We start from the raw sequence: 16,690 nt of genomic DNA, 5'->3' as shown, positions 1-16,690 counted from the left end.
ACAGGTGACATTATCAAATAAAGTTCAAGATTCATTACCCTAAGACAGAACAATTTTAGTCTGAGGTATACATTCAACAAAAATGTGGCCACATGTGCAACAAGAAACGTGTATTTTTAAAAGCAGTATTATTGGGCTAGGCATGGTGGCTCATGCCTGTAATCCCAGCAATTTGGGAGGCAGAGGCAGGCACATCACTTGAGGTCAGGAATTTGAGACCAGCCTGGACAACATGGCAAAACCCCATCTCTACTAAAAATACAAAATTAGCTGGGTGTGGTGGTGGACGCCTGTAATCCCAGCTACTCTGGAGGCTCAGGCATGAGAATTGCTTGAACCCAGGAGGCGGAGGTTGCAATGAACTGAGATCATGTCACTGCACTCCAGCCTGGGTGACAGAGTGAGACTTAATCTCAAAACAAAAAAACAAAAAACATAATTTATCACAATAAAAATTGGAAACAACCGAAATGTAATAGAAAGAAAGAGATTCCATTTTCAGTCACAATTTGTGCAAGAATGAATATTTGAAAAGATGTGCAAAGACATGATTAAAAAAGTATAAAATATTATTAAAGAATGAACAAGATGACTCACATGTACAACTCAATATCGCAAAGTTGTCACTTCTCTCAAGTTAATCTATAAATTCAATGTAGTTCCAATAAAAATCCTAAAAATGTTTTATTATGGCGCTTCACAAAATGATTTTAAAATTGAATGTAACAATAAAGTTCCAAGAAGAGCAAGACAATTATGCCTTTATCAAACCACATTATAAAGCTACAATAATTACAAAAGTGTGGTAGAGAGAACTTAGGAGCAGTTTTGAATATTTATAGAAACTTGGTATATTACTGAGAGGGATTACAAATTAATGGAGAACAAAACAGCACGCAATTGATGGTGTTAGGACAATTGGCTATCTATATGAAAAAAACACTTCCCCCAACTTCCAATTAGATTAAAGACCCAAATATTGAAAATGGAACTTGAATATTTTTGAAGAAATGTGGAATATCTTTACTACATCAGTATAGGGGGGTGAATTTCATAAACATGACAGAAAAGCGTGAAATATATACACACACATAGAAAAACAAATTTTACTATATTCAAAATTACAAACTTCTCTCCAGGCATGATGGCTCATGCCTGTAATCCCGGCACTTTGGGAAGCTGAGGTGGGTGGGTCACTTGAGTCTAGGAGTTCGAGACCAGTTTGGACAACACAGTGAGACCCTGTCTCTATAAAAAATACAAAAATTAGCCAGGCATGGTGACGCTCACCTGTAGTCCCACTTACTCAGAGCGGCTGAGATGGGAGGATCGCTTGAACCCCGGGAGGTTCAGGCTGCAATGAGCCGAGATCGTGCCACTGCACTCCAGCCTGAGTGACACAGTGAGATCATGTCTCAAAACAAAACAAAAATTTACAAACTTTTGTACAACAAAATAAATCACAATCAAATTTAAAAGGCAACATGTGGGGAGAATATAATTATAATTCTAAGAAAAATTGGCATTCAGATTCTTTAAAGAACTCCTATAAATCAATATAAAATATTTTTACTATCATGATACTACTGGTAACCTGCAGGCAGCAACCAACCAGAAGATAGCAAGACTAATATGAATGAACACATAAAAAAGAGGCTGCTCTCGTACATACCAGCTGAATATTAGCCCTCTAAACAACCTCTAACAAAATCAACAAAATATTATGTGAACACAGAATAATGTAAACCCCCTCTCAGCAAAAAAGAAAAAAAGTCAAATTTGAAATGATTGTTTTCCTTCAAGCAAGGAATTAGCATTAGTTAATAGAAAACTGATGCTGACTTCTTTAATAATAACATTTTAGGTTGGACAATGTGAAATGGCCATTTTTAAAGCAAAAGATGGTTAAAAACTGGCAATTTCAAATGATTCAACCTCTATATTCTTAACTATGGTACTGTAAATTGCCAGTTTATATACAATATTCCAACCTGTAGAGCTAAACCCAGAACCTGTATATTAACTAATATACAGCTAAACACAGAACCTGTATTTTAACTGATGGGCTTGAAACTAGTCAATAAGACTAAAACTTGATTTTACTGAATTATATAAGTCAGTTGATGGTGCTATGTTTTCCTGGAATTTGATATAAAAATTGATTTACAGCCCACTAAAAATGTAATTATTTATGTTTGTCAAAATTTGTGAAATATGCTTAGATGATTATTTAAAGCCTAAACCTGAATGAGAGAAAATCTAACTAAACTTAAATTGGTTGGATTTACAAATGGCTTTTTTTCCCCATTTTCACCCCACCAATGTCAACTTCTTCGTATCATTACACTATAAAAATTCCAGTATAATTTTTGATATAGCATCTCTGTTGGCTCCCTTAATCTAAAATGTTCTCACAAAGTTTAAGAACAACCTTAAATATTACTGGAACAAAAACAGACATATAGACCAATGGAACAGAATACAAAGCCGAGAAAAAATCCATGCATTTATACTCAGCTGATATTCAACAAAGGTGCCAAGAATCCAAGATGGGGAAAGGACAGTCTCTTCAATGAACAATACTGGGGAAACTGAATATCCACTTGCAGAAAAATGAAATTGCAACCTATCTCACCCAATATACAAAAATCATCTCAAAGTAAATGCTTAACTGTGAAACATGAAATTGGAAAACTACTAGAAGAAAAGATAGGTGAAAATCTTCTTGACATTGGTCTGGGCCAAGATGTTTTTGGATATGACTGAAAAGCATAGGCAACGAAAGAAAAAGTAGACAAATGATACTGTATCAAACTAAAACGCTTTTGCACAGCAAAGGAAATATTTATAGAGTAAAGAGACAACCTACAGAATGGGAGAAATATCTACAAAGCATACATTCGATAATAGTTTAACAGATTTTTTAAAAAAGGAATTCAGACAACACAATAGCAAGAGAATAAGTTACTTCTCTAGAAAATGGGCAAAGAACCTGAAAAGATATTTCTCAACAGAAGACACACAAATGGCCAAGAGGTATAATGAGAAAATGCTAAACATCATTAATCATCAGGGAAAAGCAAATTAAAACCACAAAGAGATATCCTCACACCTGTTAGGATGGTCATTAACAAACAGACAAAAGAAGAGTTGGTGAGGATGAAGAGAAAAGGGAAACCCCTTGTACGCTGTTGGTGTGAATGTAAATTAGTAGTTATTGTGGAAAACAGCACTGAGATTCCTCAAAAAACCAAAAATAGAACTACCATATGATTTGGAGATTCCACTTCTGGGTATATATCCAAAGGAAATGAAATCTGCACTCCCATGTTCACTGCAGCATTATTCATAATACCCAAGCTATGGAGTCGATCTAAATGTCATCAGTGGATAAATGGATAAATAATATATGGTACATATAATTAAAGGCACACTATTCAGCCTTAGGGGAGATCCTGTCACTCGAGATAATACGGACGAACCTGGAGAACATTATGCTAAGTGAAATAAGCCAGGCGTAGAAAGACAAATACTGCATGTCTCACTTATTTGTGGAATCTAAAAAAGTCAAATTCATAGAAGCAGAGAGTAGAATGGTGGTTACCAGGGGCTGGGGAGACAAAACTTGGGGGATTGTGAAGATGTTGGTTTTTACTTTATGATTATTGTTATTTTTTTAGATGGAGTTTTGTTCTTGTTGCTTGGGCTGGAGTGCAATGGTGCGATCTCAGCTCACTGCAACCTCTGCCTCCCAGGTTCAAGCGATTCTTCTGCCTCAGCCTCCCGAGTAGCTGGGATTACAGGTGCATGCCACCACACCTGGCTAATGTTTTGTAATTTTTAGTAGAGATGGGGCTTCACCATGTGATCCACCTGCCTCAACCTCCCAAAGTGCTGGGATTACAGGTGTGAGCCACTGTGCCCAGCCTGAGATGTTGATTAAAGGATGCAAAATTTCAGTTAGACAGGAAGAATAAGTTCAGGAAATTTATTGTACAACATAGTGACCACAGTTAATAATCATGTATACTTGAAAATTGCTGAGACAGTAGATTTTAAATGTTCTCACACAAAAATATGTGGAGTAATGCATATGTTAATTAGCTTGATTTAGCCATTTCACAATGTTTACGTATATAAAAACATCATGTTGTACACCATAAATATATTGGTTCTTTATTTGTTAATTTAAAAATAAAAAAGATCAGCCTTAAATAAAAGTACTCTGATATTCTAAAATTAAAGACTGTTTGTATTTTGAGAGATATAAACTGGCAAACCAAAAATAAAGAAATCCAAATACTAGTAAAACAAGGGAAAATATGCTCAACCTTCCTTAGTTCTTTTTTCCTACTTTCTTCCCTTCCTTATCCTCTCCCTATCTCCTACCCTTCCTCCTCTCCTCTTTCCTTTCTCCTTCCCTTCTTTCAGTCTTGGAGCTAATATTTAAAAATGCTAACAATTATTAATACATATAAATAGCAATACGTATCTTGTTCTTGTACTTTATGTATATTTACATATCTTTAGAAATGGAGAAATAAAAAGGAAAATGCTATTACCTGTGCCTCCTTTACAGTGAATCGCTACGATGTTTTCAAGATCTTGAGCCATCCACTCATTTACTTCCTTGGTGAAAACCACCATCTGACTGATTTCAAGTTTAAGATTTTTAGTTAAAATATTTTCAAAAAATCAAACCCAATATATTTAGCCCTCTTCTGATAGTCAATTTAGCATAAAACTTACTGTAGAGTGGGGACATTATGATCATCAATCATGATTCTAACGACCCTATTATGGAAGTGCTTAGGATCATAAGCTCTTTCACCTAAAATAAATAACATGTATGTCATATCTCTATAGGGAATAACATGATAAATGAGGAAGTTATGAATAAGTTAACATATCTTATTAGAATTCCTTATCTATCTTCAAAAAGAGCTTTCCAAGTTGCTCCTGCCACTCTAAAATAAACGCAAGCGTTTCAAAAATGTAAGGATGGTAGTGGTTTATCCATCTCATATAACCTAAACTCAACTTATTTTTGTTTAATAGGTATAATTTTTAACTTTCTAGCAGACTATTCATTATATTATTTCAGGGTAGTTAGAAACCACACGAGGCAAATGTAGCTGACCAGAATGTTTGCCCCCTGAAAATGTCTATTGAGTATACAGGTAGAGGAAAAAATCAAGAGAGACAGGGTATTAAACTGGGTTACAACCTATTTTCTACAGTTTTTTGCTTTTTTCCCATCTAGACCCTTGCTCTCATCACATGCCACTGCTGATGGGTCAGAAGACTCATTTGTTAAATTGTCTATGTCCTCATAATGCAATCTGGCAAGAAAAACAGAAAGATTTTCCTAAACCTAATATCGCTAGAACAGATCTTCCCTAAAATGGTTTGCTTCCACTGCAGCCTCATTGGTCCTGCCAAAGCCACATCCTTCATATGGTACTTTGTGCTGCTGGGCTAACTCCTTCTACTAAATGGGGCCAGTCCAAGATGGGGATTTTTAAATTCATTCCTTGCCACTACCAAATACTTATGATTAAATGCAATCTAAAAAACAAAATCATCTTCTTACGTGCAGTAATCTGTTTTCTATCTACAGTAGCAAAATATAGAGTAATGTACATACTGCATAGATTGTAGACTCGATAGTGGTTTCGGTGTTTCTTATCTAGAAACCGCACAACTTCCTAAAAAAGACAAACACATATCTTACATATTTACATGGCACCAACATAAGCTATTTCCTAGGGGGAACCTAAAATGGTTATTACATTTATCAGTTTGTGTCTCACTAGCATCTTCTAGGGGAGATTCAGGGAATAAGAGGGTATGCAAATTTCAAGTTCTAATCCACTGTGATTTTTCAAATAGTCCACAAGTATGTTTGCCTACTCAGATGAGTCTCTATTGTAAATACACACTGTTTAAAGCTATCAGATAAGTAAATTAGCTGGTTAACTAACTTTAAGTAATTTGTTCTAAATCATTAATTCACAGTTAATATGGTTCTTGTTTAAATCTAATTCATATTCGTTCTTATTTAAATTTAATTCTGAATAGATACATCTTTAGAGAGTGATCTGCATATTACAGTCTACCTAAGCACCATGTAAACAAATAAATGCAAAAAGTATATAGTATGATTGTGTGTATGTGTGATAGAAAAAGATAAACATATCAAATTTTAAATAACTGGTAACAATATGGAGACTTTTTTGGCTCATTTGTTCTCTTTATTTTTTTAAATGAAGATATATGTGTACCTATAAGTGTGTGTGTATATATATATATGTATATATGTATAACCTTTAAAATGAAAAACAAATAGTAGTTATAATTTAAAATACAATCAATACCACTATATGAATCCAACTTTCAGTAAATACATCTTTCTGAAACATACACACACATACGTATATATCTCTGTGCAACAACAAAAATGACACAAAATTTTAAAACTGATTAGTATGGTACCCTCAGAGCAATGTTTACTGGCTTAATATTGAGAAAAATAAAATGAAGGTATCAAAGTCATCCATTTATTAAACTGGCTATCTCTGTTAAGAGGAAATAATAAGTCAAAAAGATGAACACTCTGAATCTGCATAGTGGGGGAGGCAAGGATAAATAGTTTTATATACTTCAGGTGTATCCTCCCCCCAGGTGATGGCTTTGTTCTTATCAATCTCTATGTTAAGATAATCCAATGGCCTGACCTGTCTTCCACCTGAAGAGACCATGGAGATTAGGCTCAGTCTTGTGCTTGCTTCCCTTTTCCACGGTGTGGCACTGGGCACACTTCTGAACAAAAATTTTCTTGCCTTTCTCAGCATCACCCATATTTAATTCTCTCTTTCATCACTGGCACTACAAAGGTTCCCGCTCAGAAGCCAGATGTCCCGCTCTATGTACCATATTTTCTTTATCTAATCTATCATCGACTGGCATTTAGGTTGATTCCATGTCTTTGCTCTTGTGAATACTGCTGCAATGAACATATGTGTGCATGCATGTATTTTTATAAGACAATGATTTATATTCCTTTGGGTATATACCCCATAATGGGATTGCTGGGTCTGATGGTATTTCTGCCTCTAGGTCTTTGAGGAATTGCCACACTGTCTTCCACATGGCTTGAACTAATTTACACACCCACCAACAGCATTTCTTTTTCTCTGCAACCTTCCCAGCATCTGTTATTTTTTGGCTTTTTAATAGTAGCCATTCTGACTGGCATGAGATGGTATCTCATTGTGGTTTTGTTTGCATTTCTTTAATGATCAGTGATGTTGAGTTTTTTTTCATATTTTTGTTGACTGCATGCATGTCTCTTTTGGGAAGTGTCTGTTCAGATCCTCTGTCCACTTTTTAATGGGGTTGTGTTTTTCTTGTAAATGTAGGTTCCTCATAGACTCTGAAGGAGATATTACCAGTGAAGCCTGAGAAACAGCAAAGATGGCAGCCAGCTCCTTCCTTTGGAAGCTCCATCCCAGGGGGATACTGACCTGTAGCCAGCCCGCACATACCTGCAAGAGGTGGCTGGAGACCCCTGTTGGGCATTCTCACCCAGTCAGGAGGCATGGGATCAGGGACCCATCCAAAAAAACAGTCTGGCTGCTTTGGGGTAGAGCAGGTGTGCTGCACTGTGAGGGATCCTTCCTCCTCCGGACCACCTGTATTCTCCAAAGCCAGCAGGTTGGAGTGGCTGAGTTGACCAAACTGCAGAGGTGGCAGCTGCCCCTCCCACCAGGAGCTCCATTTCAGGGAGAGATCAAAGCTCTGTCCATAGAACCGTTGCTGGAGTGGTTAAAGCCCCTACAGGGATTCCTGCCCAGTGAAGAGGAATGGATTGGGGTCCTGCTTAAAGAGGTAGTCTGGTCATGATCTGGCAAGCCAGCTGTGCTGTGTCATGGGGAACTCTTCCTTGTCCAGACTGTCTGTATTCTCCATAGCTGGCAGGCTGGAGTGGCTGAGTCTATGAACCACAGTGATGCTGGCTGCCTCTCCCCACCTCCCCGGGAACTCAGACCCATCTGAGGTGGATTCCAACCTGCTGCTGTTGGCAGGCTAGGATTCCAAGCCAGTGGGTCTTAACTTGTGAGGTGTCAAGGAAATGGGGCCTGCAGAATGATGCTGCCTGGCTCCCTGGATTCAGCCCCCTTCCCAGAGATACGTATGGACAGATTTCCCACTGTGCTGAAGATCCCCGGGGCTAGAGTGTGTAAAACTCCTGGGTTTCTGTGTGTGCCTGAGCAGCTGATGTGCCCAGACTCCATCCAGGTCTGTGTATCAGACCCACAGCCCTGGTGGCATGGGCTCACAAGGGGATCTCTTGATCCACGGCTTGCAAAGATCCATGAGAGAAACACGGTTTCCCGGGCAGGACTGCACACTCACTCACAGCTTCCCTTGGCTGGGAGTGGGGGTTCCTTTGGCTCCATGCCGCCCCCGGCTGGGCCATCGCACTCCCTGCCTGCTTGTCTTCATTCTCCATTGGTCAACCTGTTCATCCAGTCAGTCCCAATGTGAGAACCTGGTTATCTCAGTTGAAGGTGCTGAATTCCCTCGCCCCTTTTCATTCTTCGTGAGCACTGCAGACTGCAGCTGCTTCTAATTGGCCATCTTGCATCACTCTAAACATTTCTTTTTTAGCCCTAGTTCTTAATTCCTATAGCCCTTGGTTTATCACTAGTTTCTTGATAAAACAATCCGTCCACGTTCTCTAGTCATGGGATGATGACTCAGGCCAGGTATCCAGGACATTTTCTGGGAAGTAGCTGAACTTGCAGCCCTGTCCTGTTCAGAACTGAGCTAACACACTGCAGAGAGGTACTCCTTCCACCTCTCGGCAACTGATAGGAGCCCTAGATAGTTAGACTTTTATTGAGGTATAATAAGTATTGTAAATTACATAAAATTAAACAATGATCCTTTCAAGCTGGCATTTCACAGTAAACAGCATTATATGTTTGAAATTAATTTAGTCATCCACAGAGCCTAAAGCAATATGCCCCGACTATAATTTAGGATCTCAACCTAAGAAAACACATTTTGGGTTACGGCATCCCCATCTTTCTTCCCTATGGTAGACGATCAAAAACGGCCACAATTCTTTATAATTCCTTCCATCAAGAGTTGGAGTTTATTTTCTATTCCTTGAATCCAGACTGGTAGTGTAACTTGCATTGTCCAATAAAATGGGGTAGAATTAATATACAATTTTGAGCCTGGGCCTGAAGAGGATTTGCATTGTTTTGTTGCCGCTCCTCAGACTCTTGCCTCTGCCATCATGTGAACAGGCCTGAAGTAGCCTACTGGAGAACGAGAGACCACATGGGACCATTCAGCCAAGTCAGGTAATATTCTTTCCTTTCATTTAAAAAATCTGTTTCCTTCATTCTTTAAAAATATTTTTAATTGACACATAATACTTGTTCATATTTATAAGGTAGAGACGGATATCTCAATACTTGTATACAATGTGTAATGATCAAATCAGGATAATCAGCATATCTATCACCTCAAATATTTATCATTCTTTGTGTGGGAACACAACATCCTCTCTATTTAAAAATATACTATAAATTATTGTTAACTGTAGTCACCCTACAGCACTACAGAACACCAGAACTTATTCCTATCTGTAAGCTTAAATCTGATATTTCTTTGTTGATTTTCTGTCTAGATGATCTGTCCAGTGGTTAAGAGTGGGGTGCTAAAGGCCCCAACTGTTACTGCATTGGAGTCTATCTTTCCCTTTAGACCTAAAAATATTTGCTTTGTTTATCTGAGTGCTCTAGTGTAGGGTACATACATATTTACAATTATTCTATCTTATTGCTAAGTTGATGTCTTTATTATTATACAATGACCTTCTTTGTCTCTTCATACAGTTTGACTTAAAGTCTGTTTTTATCTGATAAGTATGGCTACCTCTGCTCGCTTTTGTTTTCTGTTTGCCTGGAATATATTCTTCTATCCCTTCACTTCCAGTCTGTATGATCCTTTACAGGTGAAGTTAGTTTCTTGTAGGCAGCATACAGTTTGGTCTTTTTTTTTTTTTTTTTAAATCTTGGCAGCCAACTCTGTATCTTTTAATTGGGAATTTGATCTGTTTACATTACATTCAAGGTTACTATTAATAGATTAGGTTTTATCCTGTCATTTTGTTCATTTTTTTCTGGTTGTTTTGTATACCCTTTGTTCTTTTCTTCACCTTTTTTTTTTTTAATCTTTGTGGTTTGGTCACTTTCTGTAGTGACAAAGTTTGATTCCTTTCTCTTTTTCATGTGTATATCTGCACTACAGGTGAGTTTTACACGTTTGTGTGTTTTGACAATGGTAATCATCCTCTTACTTCCAGATGTAGAACCACCTTAAGCAGTCCTTGTAAGTTCAGTCTAGTGGGAATGAATTCCTTCAGTTTTTGCTTGTATAGGAAATACTTTATTTCTCCCTCATTTCTAGGGGATAGCTCTACTAGGTATAGTATTCTTGGTTGACAGTTGTTTTTTCTTTTTTTCCTTCAGTACTTTGAATATATCATCCCATCTTATTGTCTACTGACCTGTAAAGTTTCCACTGGGAAATCCACTGCTAATCAAATGGAGTTTCCCTTATATGTGACTTGATGCTTTTTTCTTGCTGTTTTTAACATTTCCTTTTTTTTTTTTTTTGGATACAGTGTTGCTCTGTCATCCAGGCAGTAGTGCAGTGGTGTGATCTTGGCCCACTGTAACCTCCACCTCTTGGGTTTAAGCAATTCTCATGATTCAGCCTCCCAAGTAACTGGAACTACAGGTTCACACCACCACACCCAGGTAATTTTTTGTATTATTAGTAGAAATGCAGTTTCTTCATGTTGGCCATGCTCACCTTGAACTCCTGGCCTCAAGTGATCCACCGGCCTCAGCCTCCCAAAGTGCTGGGATTACAGGTGTGAGACACCGCACCTGATGAATATTCCCTCTTTTTGACTTTTGACTACTATGCATCTCAGAGAAGACCTTTTTGGGTTGAATCTATTTGAGAACCTTTGAGCTTCCTAGATTTTGGCCATATCTCTCCCATGTCTGTTTTTAAAGCTCTTTATTGTTTTTTTTTTTTGTTTTTTTTTTTGAGACAGGGTATCACTCTGCCACCCAGGCTGGAGTGCAGTGGCACAATCTTGGCTCACTGCAACCTCCACCTCCTGGATTCAAGCAATTCTTGTGTCTCAGCCTCCCAAGTAGCTTGGATGGCAGGCATGCACCACCAAACCCAACTAATTTTTGTATTTTTTAGAGACAGGATTTCGCCATGTTAATCAGGCTTGTCTTGAACTGCTGGCCTCAAGTGATCCACTGCCTTGGCCTCCCAAAGTGCTGGGATAACAGGTGTGAACCACTTCACCTGGACTCTTGATTGTATTTTTATTTTATTCCTTAAATTCTTCAGCTCCACAATCTCTGTCTGGTTTTTAATGATATATATATCCTTGTTGAATTTCTCATAAGATCATAAATTGTTTTTCTAATTTCATTGATTTGTCTATCTGTATTCTCTGTATCTCATAGTTTCCTTAAGATCATTATTTTGAATTCCTTCTTAGCCATTTGATATACTCTTTAAATTTAGGGTCTGTTAATGGGGAATTATGGTGTTTCTTTGGAGGTGTGATGTTTCCTTGCTTTTCACGTTTCTTGTGGCCCTAAACTGATTTTTGGCACATCTGGGGGAACAGTTGCCTCTTCCAATGTTAGGGAGTTTTCACAGAGAAATACTTTTTCCAATAGTTGTCTCCTATAGTGTTCATTGAGTAGGGTGCTTTGACTTTGGATCTGGGTGGGTGCAGTAATATAGTCTTCAGGTGACTTTTTTGGCTGTAATCAGCATTCAGTGGTGTCTGTGAGTCCCTCAGTGGCCTGATGGTGAGTGTTTGTGGAGACAGTGGTATGGCTTTTCTTGGTGTGAGAGCCATCATTCAGATTAGTTCTCAGGCCTTAGGCATATGCATGCTAGCTTCAGTGGCTTTGCTAGTTGTGGGGTACTGCCAACAGCAGGGCAGGCACCAGGCAGGCCAGTCCTCAGTGCCTTAGAAGTGCATGCGGCAAATGGGGGCTCTGCTGGTGAAGGGGGTGGGGCTGTTGGCAGCAGTGGGTGCCAGATGGGATGGGCCTTGGGCCCTGGGGGTGCATTTAGCATGCAGTGGCTCTGTCAGTCGAGGGTAGCCAAGTCATTTTAGACTAGCCAGTCCTCAGATGACCCAGTAGCTGCCCACAGATACATGAATGAGCTTAGTTGAGACAGGAAATCCTTTCTGCAAGCACCTAAATTGGACAGTTAAGCCCATACCAAATTCACAAACCACAGTATCATGAGCCAAATAAATAGTTGCTGTTATAAGCCAGTAAGTTTTGGGGTGGTTTGTAACCACTGGCACAATTGTAACTGGTATCAATCCATTATGATTTTTTTCCTTGAAAGAGTACATTTTTAAAAGAATACTGCCATATCTGGGTCAGTATTAAACTTATGACTACACAGTCTACATTCACCAAGAAATGAGTATTTGTCAGATAAAGACCCTTACCTCGATTGGATTTCTATAGAAAGACTGCCTTCCAGAAAATGGAAATGACATAGCAATAATACGTTCTAAAAGTCAAAATCATCACTATTACAAACATTATTATAGATTTCATATAACATACAAAAAAATTAACTTATACATGATCAGACTCCATTTTCACAGAAAAAAACCTTTTAAGATTGAGGTTGACAGAAAAGAGCTAATACTCAGGATAATCAAGTAACAAATTATACAACACAATGACCATTAAACTGCCATGGAGTTCTTAAGTCTCCACTAGTTCTAACTGTATGCCATGTATTTATGATGGCCTCAGTCTGAAGTTCCCCCTGTTCTTCGAATTTATTTCTTATCTTAAATACCACAGAAAATCCAAGATTTCTGGGCACCAGTGATGGTGGGAACTCCCAAGGTGCTTTGCAGCCCTCTGACGCAGAAAACCTGAGATCTACAAAGCACTGACCTCATTCTCTGGGATTCTAGGATAAGAAGAGGTCTCTGTGGGATCCTTGGGACTCAGAAATAACTACTAGAGGTTAATAAATTGAAACTCAAATGGAGTCAGCTGAAAATCCATTCAAGTTCCTATGCTGCAACTGAGTAGTCCTGAATTGAGAAGACATGCAGATCTTCCATTGCCAGGGCTAAACCACAAATATGTCACACTATCACAGTAGCATATATCCTCATGAATAAAGAATATTTTGAATGAATGTGTCTTAGATGAGGCAAAAAAAAAATACAATTACAAGAAAAAGTGAAGTAATACAAGTAAATCAACGGTTAAGTGTCACAAACCTGTAACGTAAGTGAGGTCTAGGTCAAATCCATCCCTTGTGTATCGCCTTTTGTTTTCTGAAACCTGACAGTTTAAAATCATCATTAGTTTGTGAAACACTCATCAACATAAAAATAAAAAACATTATATAGTATAGATATCAACCCTTGTCAATGGGTCCCAAAACACAAAATATTTTTGCGAATCATAAGCATGTTTTGCCCACTTACCCGCCTTCTTAACAGCTTTTCAAGTTGTCTTTTTTGATGAAACAGATGAAAAATTCTTAACAGAATAATAAGTCGTAGAAGTCGAAGTAAATGTGTCCATCTAAGAATAAATTTAAAAGATCCATTTTTGCTTCAGAAACAGAATTTTATCAATATAAACTATGTCTAGAGCAGCAGTTGTTAACCAGAGGCAATTTTCCCTCCTCTCCCCAGTTACATACCTAGGGGATATTTGGCAATGTCTGGAGGCATTTAGGTTTTCACCACTGGCGTGCGTGCGTGTGTGTGTCTGTGTGTTACTTACATCTAGTGAATAGAGGCCAGGAATTTTGCTAAACACCCTACAATTAATATAACTGCTCACCACCCTCTTATGACAATGATCTGGCCCAAAATGTCAGTAATGCTGAGGCTGAGAAATTCTGGTCTAGAGAAACAGTGATACAATAGACTCTTAGCATCTGTAAATTTAATTTTGGGATTTAAGTCTAGCATTTTCAATTTTTCCACATCAAAACAAATCGATTATTCTTGTTCATCTTTGTTATTCCCATGAGTAACAGATGTTCACTACAGCTGCTACTACACATCAGGGAGGCAACAGATTGAGATACTTCTGAAGTGTGCTAGCTGGAATCTCCCCTACCATCAGAACCACCAAAGCAGAGAACTGATGGTCTGGACTGGTGCTTCTCTGATTTGGGCACACATCAATAAGAGCCACCTGGAAAAGCTTGTTAAGCTGCAGATTGCTGGGTCCCAGACATACTGATTCAGTGGGTCCAGGGTGGGGCCTAAGGTATTTTTCTTCTTATATTTCTAGCAAGCTGTCAAGTGATGCTGACGTTTCTAGTCAGAGGACCACATTGGCTGAGGTTATTTTCAAATAACTCCAAAAGCCTATCACTTAACATGCTTTTAGTTAGGGCCTGAGCTGTAGTCCAGGGAAGCTAGGGTACAAAAAGAAACCAGCTATTTGACCCATGAACAAGCTTAGGAAGCCACCATCTACATCCCAGTATTCATTTGCTCTTTCATTTTCCTCATTGTCACAGTAAAAAAAGAGTCACCAGGGCTTCATATACTCTTTAGTTTCCCAATCCCTAACACTTCTAACTTTGCCTAAGCTTTCTTTGTTTCTACCACAACTATACTGCAAAACTCTACTATTGTGTTGCCACGTATCATCTCCTAGTTTCTGTTCTGTTTGCTATTTTTTAGAAACTCATGATTGAAGTCACTCTAATTTTGCGTATGCTCAAATAAATTCCCTCTTGGCTGTAGGAAAAATCCAGACAGAACATTATGTGTAAGGGATTTGTAGTTGAAGCACAGAGGGGAATTGTTTTCAATATAAATTTTTTTGATATAGCAGATATTAAACTGATAATAATATTATACTTGATCTTAGCCAAAAGGCCAAAAAATGATACAAATGGGAATTTGATGAGAACTTCAAAATGTAGAGAAGTTAAAGTTAGTACAAGAGTAAAAGTCCTTCTTTGGGGTACTGCATCTTCTTTATTCCATTAATGGTACTTAGCCTGTATACTCTTCACCGGTCCCTAAATATCACAATCTTTTAGTTTCAAAGTATGTGGGAATTTACCTAAACATTTCATTTTAAAGCAATGTATTTGGTATAGAATGAGAACATTTGAAGTTGAAAAGATTATATAGAATAAAAGGCACAGAAAATGCTAAAATTAATGAAAAACTTTAAGAGAGGTAAGTCTTATGTTTCATACCTGGGAATATTCCTAAGCAACTTAATGTCAAAAAAAAGTAAACGACATCAACCAGCAGAAGAATCACAATAATGGCAGTATCTAAAATGTTAAATAAGTCAGAAAAACACTGCTGTCTTCTGTAATATAAAACAAAAAAATAAGTTCATTCCCCCCTGCAAGAAGAGATAGGAATATTTAAAGACCACAAACTATTGACTCATCCCCATTAAGAATTCTACTATCAAGGATTATTTAAAATGTATTTTCTAGAGTAGACTAAGGGAAAAATATAACATTCATGGGAAGTTTTCAAACAATAAAATTATATTCATCATTTGACACTTATATGTGACTAAAACACCAACATGGCAATTCAAACATAATAAGAGATATAACTAAATGCGTAATAATCACCCTCATTGTGGACAATGGGGTATCTATCCCCTCAAGCATTTATCATTCATGTTACAAACAATCCAATTACACTCTTTCAGTCATTTAAAAATATACAATCAAGTTATTGTTGACTATGGTCAATCTGTTGTGCTATCAAATAGTAGGCGTTACTCATTCTATTTTTTTGTACCCATTAACCATCCCCACCTCCCCACCCCCAAGCCCCTACTACCATTCCCAGCCTCTGATGACCATCCGTCTACTCTCTAGGTCTATGAGTTCAATTTTTTTTTTTTTTTTTTTTTTTTTTTAGAGCCCCATAATAAGTGAGAACATGTGATGTTTATCCTTCTGTGCCTGGCTTATTTCACTTAACGAACATAGTGATCTCCAGTTCCATCATCCATGTTGATCCAAATGACAGGATCTCTTTTTTTTTTTTTTTTTTTTTTTTTTTTGAGATGGAGTTTCACTCTTGTTGCCCAGGCTGGAGTGCAATGGCATGATTTCGGCTCACTGCAACCTCCACCTCCTGGGTTCAAGCGATTCTCCTGACTCAGCCTCACGAGTAGCTGGGATTACAGGCGCCCGGCACCATACCCAGCTAATTTTTGTATTTTTAGTAGAGATGGGGTTTCTCCATGTTGGTCAGGCTGGTCTCGAACTCCCGACTTCAGGTGATCTGCCCACCTCAGCCTCCCAAAGTGCTGGGATTAGAGGCATGAGCCAGTGCACTTGGCCAGGATCTTATTGTTTTTTATGGCTAAATAATACTCTCTTGTGTATATGTACTATATTTTCTTTACCCCTTCATCTGTTGATGGGCACTTAGGTTGCTTCCAAATCTTAGCCATTATGAACAGTGCTGCAACAAACAGGGAATGCAGATATCTCTTCTATATACTGATTTCCTTTTTTGTGGGTATCTACCCAGCAGTGGGATTGCTGGATCATATGGTAGTTC

The 16,690-nt window shown here is 38.0% G+C and overlaps 1 protein-coding gene and 1 pseudogene across 1 annotated transcript in view; both read right to left on the bottom strand.

Moving 5' to 3' along the window:
- Positions 1 to 2,395: 2,395 nt before the first annotated feature.
- LOC129528465 (putative tyrosine-protein phosphatase TPTE) overlaps positions 2,396 to 16,690 on the bottom strand; it is a 42,064-nt gene continuing 27,769 nt past the window's right edge. Inside the window, 9 exon segments of the mRNA XM_055368861.1 lie at positions 2,396 to 2,442; positions 4,563 to 4,651; positions 4,750 to 4,831; positions 5,648 to 5,708; positions 12,593 to 12,657; positions 13,391 to 13,454; positions 13,601 to 13,700; positions 15,349 to 15,385; positions 15,388 to 15,467. Of these exon segments, the coding sequence (XP_055224836.1) occupies positions 2,396 to 2,442; positions 4,563 to 4,651; positions 4,750 to 4,831; positions 5,648 to 5,708; positions 12,593 to 12,657; positions 13,391 to 13,454; positions 13,601 to 13,700; positions 15,349 to 15,385; positions 15,388 to 15,467 (625 nt within the window).
- LOC129528479 (uncharacterized) lies at positions 14,920 to 15,031 on the bottom strand (annotated as a pseudogene).

This window comes from Gorilla gorilla, chromosome 17 (assembly GCF_029281585.2).
Source record: "Gorilla gorilla gorilla isolate KB3781 chromosome 17, NHGRI_mGorGor1-v2.1_pri, whole genome shotgun sequence".
Lineage (NCBI taxonomy): Eukaryota > Metazoa > Chordata > Mammalia > Primates > Hominidae > Gorilla > Gorilla gorilla.
This window is presented reverse-complemented; position numbering and strand designations above follow the sequence as displayed.